The sequence below is a fragment of the Macrobrachium nipponense genome, chromosome 15 (assembly GCF_015104395.2).
Source record: "Macrobrachium nipponense isolate FS-2020 chromosome 15, ASM1510439v2, whole genome shotgun sequence".
Classification (NCBI taxonomy): Eukaryota; Metazoa; Arthropoda; class Malacostraca; order Decapoda; family Palaemonidae; genus Macrobrachium; species Macrobrachium nipponense.
The window spans coordinates 59,862,081-59,878,822 of NC_087208.1; the positions used below are offsets into that span (position 1 = coordinate 59,862,081).

General features: G+C 42.1%; 1 protein-coding gene and 1 pseudogene across 1 annotated transcript in view; one reads left to right on the top strand and one right to left on the bottom strand.

Moving 5' to 3' along the window:
• LOC135226701 (zinc finger protein 250-like) overlaps positions 1-4,702 on the bottom strand; it is a 28,675-nt pseudogene extending 23,973 nt beyond the window's left edge.
• Positions 4,703-5,728: 1,026 nt separating this feature from the next.
• The window catches only part of LOC135194996 (PRKCA-binding protein-like), a gene marked incomplete at its 5' end in the record, with an annotated part of 35,007 nt that continues 23,993 nt past the window's right edge, over positions 5,729-16,742 (top strand). The window contains 1 exon segment of the mRNA XM_064221263.1: positions 5,729-5,862. Coding sequence (XP_064077333.1) covers positions 5,729-5,862 — 134 coding nt within the window.

Below are 16,742 nucleotides of genomic sequence, written 5' to 3' on the forward strand. Positions count from 1 at the left end.
CAACTTTGACTACCGAATGGTCGAAAAAAAAAAACGCAATTGTAAGCTAAAACTCTTATATTCTAGTAATATTCAATCATTTACCTTCATTTTGCAACAACTTGGAAGTCTCTAGCACAATGTTTCGATTTATGGTGAATTTATGAAAAAAAAAACATTACGTTCGCGCGGTAACTCTTCCGAAAAAATCAGAATTTTTTGTGCGATTGTCAAAATGTTTGCACCATTTAAAATTAGCTGTTACATAAAGTTTTATATATGAAAATGTGCGCAATTTCATGTAGAATACAACTAAAAATGATTGAAGGTTGTAGCTTTTCTCTTTTTCGAAATATTTGCATATAAATCACGATAAATAGAAAAAAACCACGTTCAGTCAAATTTGTTGACTCTACCGAAATAGTTGAAAACGCAATTGTAAGCTAAAACTCTTACGGCCTAGTAATATTCCGTCATTTTTCTTAATTTTGAAACAAATTTGAAGTCTCTAAAACAATATTGTGATTTATGGTGAATTTTTGAAAAATATATTTACCTTCACGTCCGCGCGCCGATGTGCGGCCGCAACGTCTCCGAAATACGTACATCGCATTATCCTAATATTTGCTCCTTTTCATATTAGCCTTTTTATAGAGTTTCATATATCAAATGTGCGCAAATTCATGAAGAATACAATAAAAAATAATTGAAGGTTGTAGCTTTTTCCATCTTCGAAATATGTGCATATAAATAAATATATTATATTAAAAATTTCGACATTCGGTCAAATTTAACTCGTCCGAAATGGTCGAAATCTGCAATTCTAATCTAAAAACTCTTACAGTATCGTAATATCCAATCATTTGTCTTAATTTTGAAACAAATTGGAAGTCTCTAAAGAACATTATTTAGAATTACGGTGAATTTTTGAAAATAACATTTTTTTACGTCCAGCAGCGTTACGAATTCGTACATCATTTTGTGATAATATTTTTCCGGTGTTGCTTTTATTGTTTTACTATGTATTATATATCAAAAGGATTGCAATTTAGTGTACAATACAACGAAAAAAAAAGTAACTCGTTAGCTTTGACCGTTTTTTGCACAGCGTGATTTGAATACATTATCTATGAACTTTTTTTTTTTTTCGCTACCATATATCGCATTTATTTATATGATAATGATATTATTTTTCATTTCTGATGATTGCATACTAAACTTCAGGCAATGAAAAAAAATGAGCCAAAAATGAACTCTTAATCTTCAAAATAACTAAGCACGCTGTGATTTTTGAAAAAAAATTTAAAATATTTTTTCCGGTTCCGCGCTCACTCAAAACCGGCGCCGGCATACAGGAGAGGTTTTGATTTTTAGGGCTTCGGCGTAAGAGGGATAAGTGACAGTTAGGGATTATAAGGAGATTAGTACCTAGAATCCAACACACCTCAAGAACGAGTAACTTTTCCAAACAGTCATAAACATGGGTACGATTTAAGAACAAAAAGTTTAAGTCAGAATGCTCAGACACAGGGACAGGACAATTAAAGGATTATACAGGGTGACAGCTGACCACATCCAGATCTTTGGTAAACAAAATCTTATTCACAAAACATATTAACTTTACATATACAAAGAAAATATCTCTAAGGCAACTAATTTGTATTTAAGTCTGTTGTAATTATATCTTTGAGGTCATTCTTAAACATGTTACAAATACAATGGTCTAAATGAAACAGGCCACGACTAATATTAAAATTACAATGTTTATTCGGATAAGTGAAGACGAAAGGGTGGGTTGACCTAGTGTTTGTGTGATCTCTCGTAAATTATCCACATGAGGGATTATTATTTTGTTTGTGTTTTTTTTTCTTTTCTTTGTTTTTTGTGGGTTTGTAAAATATGCTCTCTGCTTTGTGCTTTTTCTATTATATGCTTGGGGTATTTTAACAAGATAAGTTGATATCTGATTGTTTCAAGTTCTTTGTTAAGACAATCTGGGGAGCAAATTCTCTGGGCTCTAAGAAATAAGTTACCTGCTATTTAAGGAACATTGGTAGGATAAAGGTTAACTGAGATGTCATGATAGCTGTAAAAAAAGCATGTATGAAAGTGAGAATGTCGCTTTCCAGAAGACAGTGAATTTGTAGTTGTTATTAGTTCTGATGATTAAGGCATCTACACAGGGGATTTGGGTATTGTTCTCCCATTCTACTTTAAATTTTACTTAAGCTCGCTACCAAGGAATTCAATTTTTGTAGAAAGACATCAAAATCACCCCACTCACTTTTCCAGTTTGTTATGTCTACATAATGAAGCCAAATCATATTTGCAGGTTTGTTATGGTTTATAATTACTGTGTTGAAATATTCCATTTATAAGTTCAAAACAGTAATTATAAACCCTATCAAACCTACAGCTATGATTTGGCTTCATTATGTAGACATCTTAACATAATGGTCCCAATCATATGTAAAATTTAAAATAGAATGGGAAAACAATAACCAAATCCCCTTTTTAGATGTCGCCGTAGGGGGTTAGCGCTGTCAGTGCACCTCATGCAGTGCCCTGTAGGCATTACTAAAGGTTCTTTGCAGCGTCCATTTGGCCCCTACCTGCAACCCCTTTCAGTCCTTTTTCTCTACCTCCAGTCATATTTTTTTTCTTCCATATTGCTATCCATCCTCTCCTAACGATTATTTCATGGTGCAACTGCAAGGTTTGCCACCTGTTACATCTTTGAAACCTACCTACTCTCAATTTCCTTTCCAGCGCTGAATGACCTCAAAGGTCCGAGCGCTTGGCCTTTGGCCTAATTCTGTATTCCACTCCATTCCCTTTTTAGATGTCTTAATCATCATAACTAATAACAACTACAATTCTGTATTCCACTCCATTCCCTTTTTAGATGTCTTAATCATCATAACTAATAACAACTACAATTCTGTATTCCACTCCATTCCCTTTTTAGATGTCTTAATCATCGTAACTAATAACAACTAAAACTACAAATTCACTGTCTTCAGGAAAGCGACATTCTCACTTTCATACATACATTTTTACAACCATCATGACATTTCAGTTAAATTCGGCATAGTAAGTAACTTATTTCTTAGAGCCCTGAGAATTTGCTCCCCAGATTTTCTTAACAAAGAACTTGAAACAATCGGAAATCAACTTATCTTGTTAAATACCCCAAGCACATAATAGAAAAAGACATACATTAGGTAAAGAAATTTTTTTACAAACCCACAGAAAACAAAGAAAAGGAAAAATACACAAACAAAATCATAATCCCTCACGTGGATAATTTATGAGAGATCACACAAACCTTAGGCCAACCCAACCCTTTCATCTTTTACTTCTCCGAATACACTGGGGAAATCCTTACTTAACGTTCAGCAGAAACCAGTATTTAAAGACATAGGAGTTTAAGAAATCCCCTGTAGGGATTCTGGTAAGTCATACTATGGATTCACAGGAAAATCTTTCTCAGAAAGATTAACTCAACATAAGCACTCAATTAGATATGGACAACATAGTTTGGTCACTTTTCATCATATGAATAATATGAACCATACCATGGATTTGAACTTGTCCTGGATTTTATACAAGAAGCAGCTGTTGATACAAATGTCAGATGGTAGAATCTTCACAGATAAAAAAAAATCTTATGATCAACCTTCCCAATGGAGCCTGGAACTCTGAACCATTTATAGCATAATATCTTCCTTAATAGGACAATTGATGTAGCGGATTAAAAGAAAATTTAACAGAACCAACATTGGTTTAGTGGTGACCCCAGGCATCACCTAAGGGCATATCTCCCACTATATATTTCGCCAATGTAACTTCTTTCGTCATTCATTACTTGATAAGGGTGGAAGTCAGTGCAATGGAATCCAGTCCTTGGCTTTAAACCAGAGTGTTTCAGTGGGCCTTTTATACTTGAGACGTATCCTGTATCAACAGAAGAATTTATTTAGAGTTTATAATGTAGTACATATACGTATCAAATTAGCAGTACAGTGGTCCCTCTGTATTCGCCGGAGATGCGTACCAGAAACCCCCCCCCCTCATTAATAGTTACAACCCGCAAATAGTTGGAACCCCTACAAAAAGGCTTAAAACCTCCTATTTTGGTAGTTAAAACTCAAGAAAAACACATTACAAATTTTTATACCTAGTTTTTTTAATAGTTTTATCACAAAAAGTGCATTTTATGATGAAATTGAAAAAAAAAAAAACAGGAATTTGTGGATATTTCTCATAGAAAAATACAGCGAATCGGCGAATTTTTTGCAAATAATGTGGGGAAAAGTTCCAGAGAGAAATCCGCGAATGTTTGAGTCCGCGAATCTGGAGGACGCTAATACGGGGTGTCCACTGTACAGTATTCCAGAATGATGTAGGTGAAGGAACAAATTGTACTGGAAGTTTTTGAACATTGGAAAAAAGTATTCTCCAAATTTGTTTATAAAGACTAACTTCCAGAGCTTATCAGTGAATGCAACAACATACTGTATAGTACTCCATTCCTCTTAGCCTTCACCCCTGCCTTTTTCAGGCAGCTTGGTGATAAAACAAACATACTGGTAATTATCAAAATTCCTACTTGTTAAGGTTTACTTCCTGGATTGGAGGAAGCTGAAGAACCTTGAGAAATGTTTGATACAATCTCCAGTGATGATGAAGCAAGCATCCGTCGATGCATTAACACCACCATATATGATATAGAGAGTTTATTGTCCTCTCCAGATTGCAAGCGTATTCCTTGGTAGTTTGTAGATCAAGCCTGTTATTTTCTAACAATGGTCACATATATATGGTGAGACAAGTCTGTTCATGAATGCATCTTTTGATATAAGTGTTTTGTGTCTTATCGGCTGAGATTGTTTTGAAATTACAGTGCTTTCTTAATGTGTGTAAAACTTAAAGTTATTGTTCTGGAACTTCTCATGCTTCTTGCACAAATTGCTAAAATGTGTCTTGCAAAGATCTTGCGTTGAGGATTAGATTTTATATTCTATAAACAGGTGGAGCTGTTGACGGATGGGGTTTGGGCTGAGAATCCTTAGTTATAGAGGTGTCCAGAAAATATATGAATGACCAAAGCCAATACATAAATCCATCAAGTCTGCTGCTGCTGCTAAACTTTGGTTCTTGTCAAAGGATTCTGGCTACTTAAACCATTCCACTATTAATGATCTTTTGAAAATTTTCAAAGTTAATGCAATATGATATACATAATCATGTAAACAAACAAAAGGCACACATGTAATTAATTCATGAAGATAATATAAGCAATCATCACCAAGATCCCCATAGGGGGTTAGTGGCATCAGTGCATCTCTTGTGGTACAATGTAGGCATTACTTGAGGTTCTTAACAGCATCCCCTCTGGCCCTAGCTGCAACTTTTTTAATTCCTTTTTACTGTACCTCCATATATATTCTCATTTCCATCTTACTTTGCACCTTCTCCTAACAATTGATTCATAGTGCAACTGTGAGGTTTTTTCCTCCTGTTATATACCTTTCAGACCTTTTCACTGTCAATTTCCATTTCAACACTGAATGGTCTTAGTTGCCCTAGTGCTTGGCATTATGCATAAAATGTATAAATCAACCAATCAATCAATCATCATAGAGATAATGTGGAATAAATTTTTATATGAACCGTGCACAGTTGTTTTGAAGAATGTTTCTAGATCCTGTATTATCTCATTATCAATTCCAAAATTTTTGTTCAGGGTTTGGAGATATATTTTGTGAGATTGGAGTTCGTGAATTACAGCAATCTGCCAATGAAGCCTTCAATCAATTTGGTGAAGCTCATCGTCAAATGGAGAAGTATGGAATTCAAATGTTGAAGCGATTAAAGCCGGTAAGTGTGGAAATTACCATATTTTAAATTACAGTATTGAGTAATCATTAGTTTTCTCACCTTTTTCATTATTTGCAAAGATCAAGTAATGTTCATTTGCATGGGAATTAACAATTACCTTTGGTTAAATAAGATATGTATATTAGAAAAAGTCCAAGTTAAATTTGTTTTTTTTATATTCGGAGGCAGGTGATCATAAATTTTATCGATTCCTATGATCTGCATCTAATATGTCCAGCTTTTAGAAATTTCCTTAAAACTTGGGGACCTAAGAGGTAAAATCTTTCCAGGCCTAGGAACTGATGTTTACATGTAAAGCTAATTCGTTTATGAACCAGGTTGGTCTAAATGCCAAACAGCCCCTATGGCTGGGGATTTTTGTAAAATCATTGACCATAAGCAGCATTTAATTAAGTTGATCCTAATTTGTAGCCAAGCTATCATAGGGTTATGGCCTGGAAATTAGTCTGAGGTCGGTGCCTTAACAGTTAGGCATGGTGAGTTCTGAAACAAAAGTTTTAAAGTGGCAGACAGCAAAGTACTTTTTACTTAGCAATTTTGAAGCATCCAGAAATATTTTTATGCAGTTTTATACTAAATAATGTATGGCATGGCCATGAAAATCATTTACAGTATTCAAAGTACACTGTACATGTATACTATAAAGAATTGACATGGAGAAAGAAGTGACCAGAAGAATGGGGAAAAGGATTATTATAGGATTAAGTTCATTATCTGTTGTTAGTAATCTGAAGAATTAAATAGATGTGTTGTTAATAAGAATTTATTTGACTGTTGCAGCAGATTATCAAAGAGTGAACTGCAATGCTTTCTACTTATGATATCATCACACTATGTGCCACCTATTAAACTTTTATATGGACACACATTGAGGTACCTTTGTAAATTACGTGAAAATCATAACATAGGTGTAGTCATATGACATATTACTAACTTAGATTGAAGTGTATTAGGTTTGGAAGTGCAGAGAGTTTTTAACCTATGATTGTAGAGGAAGTGTGAAATTTCGATTAAGTGGACTCGCAGAATTTGTATAATTTCTTACTCGGCCCAGACCAAATTTACAAAATCATTGTGAATGTAGGTAAAGTAATAAGTACAGCTGTATTGTTTTAAGTTTTGGTGTTTTTTTTTTACATTACAGCAATTTTTGTGACAGGGAAAAATAAAAGTGCACTTACATCAGTTTATGCTGTAAATTACATCACTAAAAAAATTTGCCCATTTGCATAAAATAAAATTTTAGAATATATAATAAAGTAATATAGAGTGGTTTCTTGTATATAAAATCATTATAAAGCTTAAAAATGTTATAAAATATTGTCCTTTTACACACACATTTCTGGGCTCAGCTCGTGTCGCTGCGCGAAATATCCTTTAATCTATTATTTCTAGGGTAAATGTACTAACACATACCAGAGAATAAATAAAATAAAGAAAAAGGTCAGTATAACTGACTCGCTCACCCTCCAAGAGGGTGTCGGTATGAACACTAGGCGAGTGAGACCACTACCACGAGCCAAATGCCAATAGAAAAAAATCTCCCACTACAAAAACCCTCCATGAGGGGAGCCGACCCACAGAGGTGAGCAGCTCGTACTACTACTACTCCATCCCATGCTGCCGACTGCTGCGCCTCTGGTGGCCATCCTTTTCAGTTAGCGCACACGAGTCACACGTGCCATTTTTTCTCTCGACAGGATACGTCGACCCAGTAGAGGCGGCCCCGACTATCGCCTTCATCCAACAACAGCTGGCTGCCTCATTAACTGACCAAGACCAGGATATCTCCACGGACGTCGCGACTTTAGATATTAATGTGGAACCTATGGTAGGTGTAGACGACCTGTTGGTCGAGGTAGGTAAGGTGGACACCCAAGGTGCGTAACTGTTTCTTCTACTCCTGCAACCTCTCCATCCTTCCAAGGCTTTACAGGTGATGAATTGTATACTCCTCCTGACGCTTCGGTTAGACCTAAGGTCAAGGGTCAAGCAGTGAAATCCTTGACAAAGACGTCGTCGTCGTCTAAGAAGACGGCTTCGGCTTCATCCTCCTCGCGTAAGTCTCCGGCTGGGAATCCCGGAGCAGACAGGTCTAAAGCTTCTAGCTCCGGCTCTAAGTCCTCGAGGAGTAAATCCTCCAGAGAGAGATCTCGCACTCCGGCAGAGTCACCAGTTCCGCTACCCTTGGTTCCGATTCAGAGCCACCCCTCCACCTCCGCAGCAGCTCCCGGCTTTGGACTCCAATGCTGGCCTGTTGCAACAGGTGGGCGACCTGGTTGGTCCCTAAAGAGTAGCATGGAACAAATGATCTCTCGGTTGTCGGATAGGATTACTTCCCAAGACTCCATTATAGCCGGACTGAGAGAAACTCCTCTAGCCTCTCCTCCACTTTCCAATACAAGTGGAACTCAGCTTCCTCCGTTATGACTCGCTACCTCCGTTCTCGATGAACAACCCATGGAGAGTAGCGTCATACGCCCCCTTCCAAGACGGTCTCATTTCTATACCGGAATTTGGAACTCGAAGGATAGAGGACTTCGAGTTCTACCCGGAAGACCTCCAGCCCTCCGTTCATAGGCTACGCAAGGCTCACAGCTTCAGCCATGGTTCGGGATGATAGGGTACCAAAGGAGACGTCCTCTATTCACGAGACCAGGCTCAGACGAGAATGGCTCAGGTGTTTAGAGGACATGGATTGTTCTAATACCAAGATACAACCTTTTTAGAGTCCCTTTACCATTTTCACAATGGATGAGAGTACCCCGCTCCCGTTCCTGACAAAGATCGCGAGGTCTACCATCCCAGCGGCCCAGAAGGGGGAACCCATACCTCAATTAAAAGAAGCAGATCCCACATCTCCGTTACTCCCCTCAGCCGGAGAATTGTGGGAAGACTTGCCGAACACCTTCTCAGCTGGCAAACTCAAAACCGGACTGTGCTATGGAGCAGTTTGGTGAAAAAGCTACCCAGGCTCCCAGATAGCCTTATTCAGGCTGAGTTTGACGCGAAATCGCGATTAGCCGATCAATTAACTCTATGGCTATGACCGAGGTAGCAACCATAGCCTATGGCTCAGAACCGCTTTTTAAGCTCATGACCAAATCCCTGACTCAACGGTACAGTCAGATATGTTTGAGTTTGCCACTGCTAGAACGAATTGTAGGAAGCATGTCCTACAAGAGGCAACCATTCGGCATGAGCCGAATAGGTTACTTTCGTCTAACATCTGGGGAGCAGATCTCTTCCCAGAAGCTATGGTGAAAGAAGTCCAGGCAGAGGCTACGAGGCTGAACCAGAGCCTTAAGGACCGTTGGGGCCTTACGGCTAAGAGGAGGCAAGACCTAACAGCTAAAGGTAAGGGACAGAGGAAACCCAGGCGTTTCCAACCTTACCAGAAAAAGCAGCCACGCTTTCCTCAGCAAGTTTCCAAGCGGTGCCCTTAGTGCAAACAGCCCCAACCTTCCATTCTAAAGCTCAATCACAGCCAATTTATGTGATATCCCCCCCTCAGCCTCAGCCCTCCACCTCTTACGCCATCTCTCCAGCTTACAATCAAGCCTTCGAGAGTCAAGCTTCACAGAAGTATGACCGCTCGGGTAAGGGAGGCAGAGGTAAGCGTTCCTTTCGTGGGAGAGGATCGGGAGGCCCCTTTAATAGGGGAAAGCACTTCAGAGGAGGCCGAGGCGGTTACCAGAACCAATGAAGAACTTCAGGTAGGAGGGAGGCTGTTTCACTTTACGCCACCGGTGGAACTTCAGCGAATGGGCTCAGAGCATAGTGTCAAAAGGCCTGGGTTGGAGCTGGTTGACGAACCCACCTCCATCCAGACCTTTCCGTCAACTTCCTTCCAAGGAATTGACAGAGTACGCGGAGGACCTCCTTCAGAAAGGAGCTATAGCGAGAGTCAAGAGATTAAAATTTCAAGGTCGCTTGTTCAGCGTGCCAAAGAAAGGCTCACAAAAAAGAAGGGTAATCTTAGACTTGTCCCGCTTAAACTTAGCCATCCGCTGCGACAAGTTCAAGATGCTCACGATCTCGCAGTGGGCGGACCTTACTTCCCCAGTGGGGCCGTCACCACCTCTATCGATCTTACAGACGCCTACTATCATATCCCTATTGCAATGGCACTTCCGTCCATATCTGGGTTTCAAAGATAGGAGACCAGACATTCTCCTTCAAGGTAGTTCCCTTCGGACTCAACGTGGCACCCAGGGTGTTCACGAAGCTAGCGGAAGTTGGTAGTGCAACAACTCAGGTCACAAGGGATTATGGTAGTAGCGTATCTCGACGATTGGTTGATCTGGGCTTCAACAGTCGAGGAATGCAACAGAGCTACACTGAAAGTTATTCAGTTCCTAAGGAATATCTAGGCTTCAAGATAAACAGGACCAAGTCAAGACTCACTCCAGAGTCAAACTTTCAGTGGCTGGGCATTCATGGAATCTATCCTTCCCATACTCTGTCGATTCCATCAAGCCAAAAGGTGAAAGAAATAGCGAAGTACAGGTCAAGCAATTTCTAAGTCACAAAACTGGCGTCAAGGAGGATTCAGGAAAGGATCCTGGGTTCTCTCCAGTTTGCATCAGTGACAAACGTCTTAATGAAAGCCAAACTGAAAGACCTAACCAGAATCTGGCGCTCACGAGCAAATGTCAGGTCCAGGGACAAAACTATCCTCAGTCCCTCTGATTCTAAAGAATCGACTTCGGCCGTGGGCGAAGTCAAGAATTTGTCAGTCAGTACCTCTTCAGTTCCCTCCACCAGGATCACCATCCACACAGACGCGTCCTTAAGCGGTTGGGGAGGGTATTCCCAGGTCAAAAAGGTTCAAGGAACTTGGTCACCTCAGTTCCGTCAGTTCCATATAAACGTACTGGAGGCAATGGCAGTGTTCTTGACTCTAAAAAGGTTGCGCCCACCAAAGTACTCCCACATAAAGCTAGTCCTGGACAGCGCAGTGGTGTACATTGTATAAACAGAGGAGGCTCCAAGTCACGTCATCTAAATCATGTCATGGTAGCCATCTTCTCCCTGGCAGACAAGTTCAGTTGGCATCTCTCCTCCACCCACATAGCTGGAGTGAGAAACGTCATAGCAGACGCGCTATCCCGATCAGTGCCCCTAGAGTCGGAATGGTCACTGGACAACAGTTTTCGTTCCAATGGATCCTTGCAAAGAGTTCCAGGGCTACAGGTGGATCTCTTCGCATCTCAAGCGAACCACAAACTAAGTGTTATGTAGCCCCCAACCTGGACCCTCTGGCCTATGCCACGGACGCCCTGGCTCTAGACTGGAACAACTGGAAGAAGATTTATGTCTTCCCTCCAGTGAATCTTCTCATGAAAGTTTTAAACAAACTCAGGACATTCAAGGGTCAAGTGGCTCTAGTAGCCCCAGACTGGCCGAAGAGCAATTGGTATCCCCTAATTCTGGAACTGGGCCTTCGCCCTCTTCGGATCCCCAATCCCAGGCTCTCCCAGTCAGTACAAACGAAGACTGTGTTCGCTTCCTCAGGGATTCTCAAAACCCTAACTTTATGGATTTCATGAAGTTTGCGGCAAAAAGAGATGCGAATATTGACCCTCAGAATATTCTCTTCTTGGAATCCGATAAAAGGGATTCAACTTTGAGACAGTATGATGCTGCTGTCAAAAAAGTTAGCATCTTCCTGAGAGAATCAGATATTAGAATCATGACAGTTAATTCAGCTATATCCTTTTTCAGATCCCTATTTGAAAAGGTTTAGCAGCTAGCACGATTACGACAAACAAGTCAGCCTTGAAAAAGATATTTCAATTTGGGTTCAACATAGATTTGACGGATTCCTACTTCTCGTCTATTCCTAAGGCATGTGCTAGACTTCGACCTTCTGTAAGGCCTACGTCAGTTTCATGGTTCTTAAACGATGTTTCTAAAAACTGGCTTCAGAAACCAATAATGACACATGCTCGTTTATAATGCTCTTAAGAAAACCCTATTTTTTATTAAGTTTAGCTTCGGGAGCAAGAATTTCAGAACTGTCGGCTCTATCCAGAGATCCGGATCATATTCAATTCCTTCCCACAGGGAAGTCCTACTTTCTCCGGAACGTAGCTTTTTAGCAAAGAATGAAGATCCTTTGATGAGGTGGGAACCTTGGAAGGTACTACCCCTTCCACAAGATGTATCTCTTTGCCCAGTTTCAACCTTACGAGCCTTTCTGTCCAGGACCTCCTCATCCTCATCGGGTCCCCTCTTTAGGAGGGAAAAAGGTGGAACTTTATCCATTAAAGGCATCAGGCAACAAATCCTGTACTTTATTAAGCAAGCCAATCCTGACTCTTTCCCGAAAGCACATGATGTCAGGGCAGTAGCCACCTCAATTAATTATTTCCAACATATGAACTTCGATGAGTTGAAAAAGTATACCGGATGGAAATCGCCGACAGTGTTCAAACGTCATTACCTTAAGTCCTTGGAAGCTCTGAAATTTTCAGCAGTAGCAGCGGGTAACATAGTTTCCCCTGACTCTAGCTAATCTGTAGTAGAAGATTCAGTCCTCCTTTCTACCTGCCTCACCCAACAGTTCGTCTATTCCTGCCTTGTTCATTTACATTCACGTTGTGTCTTAGCTGCTTTTATGATGTTGTAGTGGGTGCCCCTTATTTTTTTGCTAGGGACACTCACAGATGATTATAGATATTGATCTCATGGATGTTATCCCCTTATTTTTATGCTAGGGGATACATCCTATTTATAATGGTTACGGGTTTTGTATATTAAGTCATATACATTCCTTTATATATTATCATTGTTGATTGATTTGTTCATTTGATTTTATTAATTGCTATAATATTTTTGATACATGCCTTTACACAGTTACCATTTTGATACATGTAAGCCATTTACCTCTGTATATATGTAAATTACCTTATGTTAAGAAACATGATTAGAATTAAGTGTAATTTAAGCATATTTCTATTTCTGGGCTCAGCTCGTGTCGCTGCGCGAAATATCCTTTAATCTATTATTTCTAGGGTAAATGTACTAACACATACCAGAGAATAAATAAAATAAAGAAAAAGGTCAGTATGACGACTCGCTCATAAACCCTCCAGGAGGGTGTCGGTATGAACACTAGGCGAGTGAGACCACTACCACGAGCCAAATGCCAATAGAAATCTCCCACTACAAAAACCCTCCAAGAGGGGAGCCGACCCACAGAGTGAGCAGCTCGTACTACTACTACTCCATCCCATGCTGCCGACTGCTGCGCCTCTGGTGGCCATCCTTTTCAGTTAGCGCACACGAGTCACACGTGTTATTTTTCTCTCTGTGTTTTTTGTGCCCTTTCATTGGATTATCTATAATGGAGCGTGCAGCTATCGCAGCAGCTAAGTTAAAGTACTCAGTTATTTACGGTTTAGTTGGTTTTTTTCCGGCCCTGAGACAGTATTTGTGCCGTTTTTTAGGTATAAATACGATCTCGGGGTCGGAAGCATGGCAGCATGGTTCTGCCTCGTGGTGGGTTCGTTCTTGGTCTCCCATAACCTAGAACATCCCTTATTTATGTACGCTCTATATTATTATCCGCTTTACTTAGGGTACGGTCTACTCAGGTTGTCATGCATGCATGTATTTTTACCTTATGTAGGCTTCTTCTTATCCAGACCGCCCTAGTCCAGGTTCTTAGTATCGGCCTCTGACTAGCTTTGAGTGGTAGACTGCCTTCGGGTTAGTCGTACACTCCTGGATTTTTTCTCCTGCTATATTGCTTTCTTTCTTTCATTTTTTATTTATTATACTGTGTATTTTGTTTATAGTTAGGTTAGTTAGGCGTCTGGCTTAGCCTAGGTCCTGGCTCATTGAGCCTATACTACCGCTCATCAGTTCGGTTGCTTCCCTATAGCATCTCTCTGATCAGTTTGGTTTTTGGCCCCAGTGGGCCTATATGCTACCGCTTTTCAGTTCAGTTTGCTTCCCGATAGCATCTCTCTGATCAGTTGGTTGTCCTAGGCTTAGTTGTCGTATTTGGTCTTTCCGCCTCGTGGTCACTTCGTGATCACGGACAGCCAGACGCCTGTCCAGTCACACTTCCCCCCCCTCCCGCTCTTCCATAGAGTCGGGCGGGGTGGGGGTGGGTCGGTCTGCCCATGCTCGGGGTCCGCATACCCGAGCCTGCCTCCCTCTCTCCCCTCAGGCGGAGGGGCTAGGGAGTCGGGACAGACCCAGACTGGTCTCGACCTCTCCGGCTTCTCGTCCGGCCGGGTGGTACGTAGTGGGGGGTGCTGGCCTTTCCCCCCTCCGCGCTACCTTGCGCTCCGGGCTAGCTCGAGCCTGTATGTCTTCTCGCCTTTCCCACCTTAACTAGGGTCTCCTTCCTGATCGGAGTCCTGGTATCCAGCGGAAAGATGTTAGTCCACCCAGTAGAGTGGACCGGAGCATACAGTGTGTCTCTGCTAACCTTACCGTATTGCTGAGTTACTACACTCCGCTACGCACTGGACTTAGTCCGGTTCGCTTGTGTTTTAGGTTTAAGTTATCTATAAGTTTATCTTAAGTACCTTAAACCATCCCCCCTCCCTTACATGTTTTACCGGATCTCTCCGGGATTATAGCCTATTCAGGCGATGCAGGGAGGGGTTATGCCCAAATTTTTTCCGAGCTCCGGCTAATGCAAAACGGAGTTTTCTTCTTTTCTGTCCCTTAGTCTGTAAGTGATGTTTTTTTTAAGATACTCATGTGTCTTCCCACTTACAGGCCACCAACTGTGAGCATCCGGGATGTTCCGCCACACTTCAGGACCCATGTGGACACGAAGTTTGCCGGTCCCATGCTCCATGCGCACTCCGCACGGGGACATCCAGGTCTGGTACCATGAGACGTGTACCATATGTTACGATCTGGTGAGCCAGCTTTTGGAAGGGGTAAGTATTCCATCATCCAGTAGCTGCTCCGCTTCTATTTTAGTGCTTAAGTTTTCATCATTTACTTTAACTTAAGGCATCTAGTTTAAGTTATACTTTAAGTTTTTAGTTTTAAGTGACTCTTAAATCTAAACTACGCCCTCTCTTCCAGGCGCCGGCAGTAAGGGATACCGCACTGGCTACCCTGCGGGCCTGGGTCGGCGGTTTTGGGAAAAACGCCGCTAAGGGACAGCCCTACATCCTGGAGAAGCGGTTGGCATTATTAATCTTCCCCGGAGGCAAGGCGACAGGATACGTCGACCCGGTAGATGCGGCTCCGACTATCGCCTTCATCCAACAACAGCTGGCTGCCTCATTAACTGATCAAGACCAGGATATCTCTACGGATGTCGCGACCCTGGATATTAATGTTGAACCTATGGTAGGTATAGACGACCTGTTGGTCGAGGTAGGTAAGGTGGACACCCAAGGATCACCCTTGGGCGTGACTGTTTCTTCTTCTACCCCTGCCAACCTTCTCCATCCTTTTCCAAGGCTTTACGGGTTGACGAAATATTTCTCCTCCTGACGCTTCGGTTAGACCTAAGGTCAAGGCTAAGTGATGACCTTGACTAAGACGTCGTCGTCGTCTAAGAAGACGACTTCGGCTTCATCCTCTTCCCGTAAGTCTCCGGCTGGGAATCCCGGAGCAGACAGGTCTAAAGCTTCTAGCTCCGGCTCTAAGTCCTCGAGGAGTAAATCCTCCAGAGAGAGATCTCGCACTCCGGCAGAGTCACCAGTTCCGCTACCATTGGTTCCAATTCAGAGCCTCCCCTCCACCTCCGCAGCAGCTCCGGCTTTGGACTCCAATGCTGGCCTGTTGCAACAGGTGGGCGACCTGGTTGGGTCCCTAAAGAGTAGCATGGAACAAATGATCTCTCGTCTGTCGGATAGGATTACTTCCCAGGACTCCATTATAGCCGGGCTGAGAGAAAGCTCCTCTAGCCTCTCCTCCACTTTCCAACACAAGTGGAACTCAGCTTCCTCCGTATGACTCACTACCTCCGTTCTCTATGAACAACCCATGGAGAGTAGCGTCATACGCCCCCTTCCAGGACGGTCTCATCTCTATACCGGAATTTGGGACTCGAAGAATAGAGGACTTCGAGTTCTACCCGGAAGACCTCCAGCCTCCGTTCATAGGCTACGCAAGGCTCACACCTTCGGCTATGGTTCGGGACGATAGGGTACCTAAGGAGACAGTCCTCTATTCACGTGACCAGGCTCAGAGAGAATGGCTCAGGTGTTTAGAGGACATGGATTGTTCTAATACCAAGATACAACCGTTTAAGAGTCCCTTTACCATTTTCACAATGGATGAGAGTACCCCGCTCCGTTCCTAACCAAGATCGCGAGGTCGACCATCCCAGCGGCCCAGAAGGGGGAACCTATACCGCAGTTGAAGGAAGCAGATCCCACATCTCCGTTGCTCCCTTCAGTTGGAGAATTGTGGGAAGACTTGCCGAACACATTCTCAGCTGGCAAACTCAAACCAAACCGGACTGTGCTATGGAGCAGTTTGGTGAAAGCTACCCAGGCTCCCAGATAGCCTTATTCAGGCTGAATTTGACGCAAAATCGCGACTAGCCAGATCGATCAATTCTATGGCTATGTCTGAGGTAGCAACCATGGCTTATGGATCAGAACCGATTTTTAAGCTCATGACCAAAGCCCTGACTCAAACGGTACAGTCAGATATGTTTTGAGTTTGCACTGCTCGGACGAATTGTAGGAGCATGTCCTACAAGAGGCAACCATTCGGCATGAACCGAATAGGTTACTCTCGTCTAGCATCTGGGGAGCAGATCTCTTCCCAGAAGCTATGGTTAAGGAAGTCCAGTCAGAGGCTACGAGGTTGAACCAGAGCCTTAAGGACCGTTGGGGCCTTACGGCTAAGAGGAGGCAAGACCT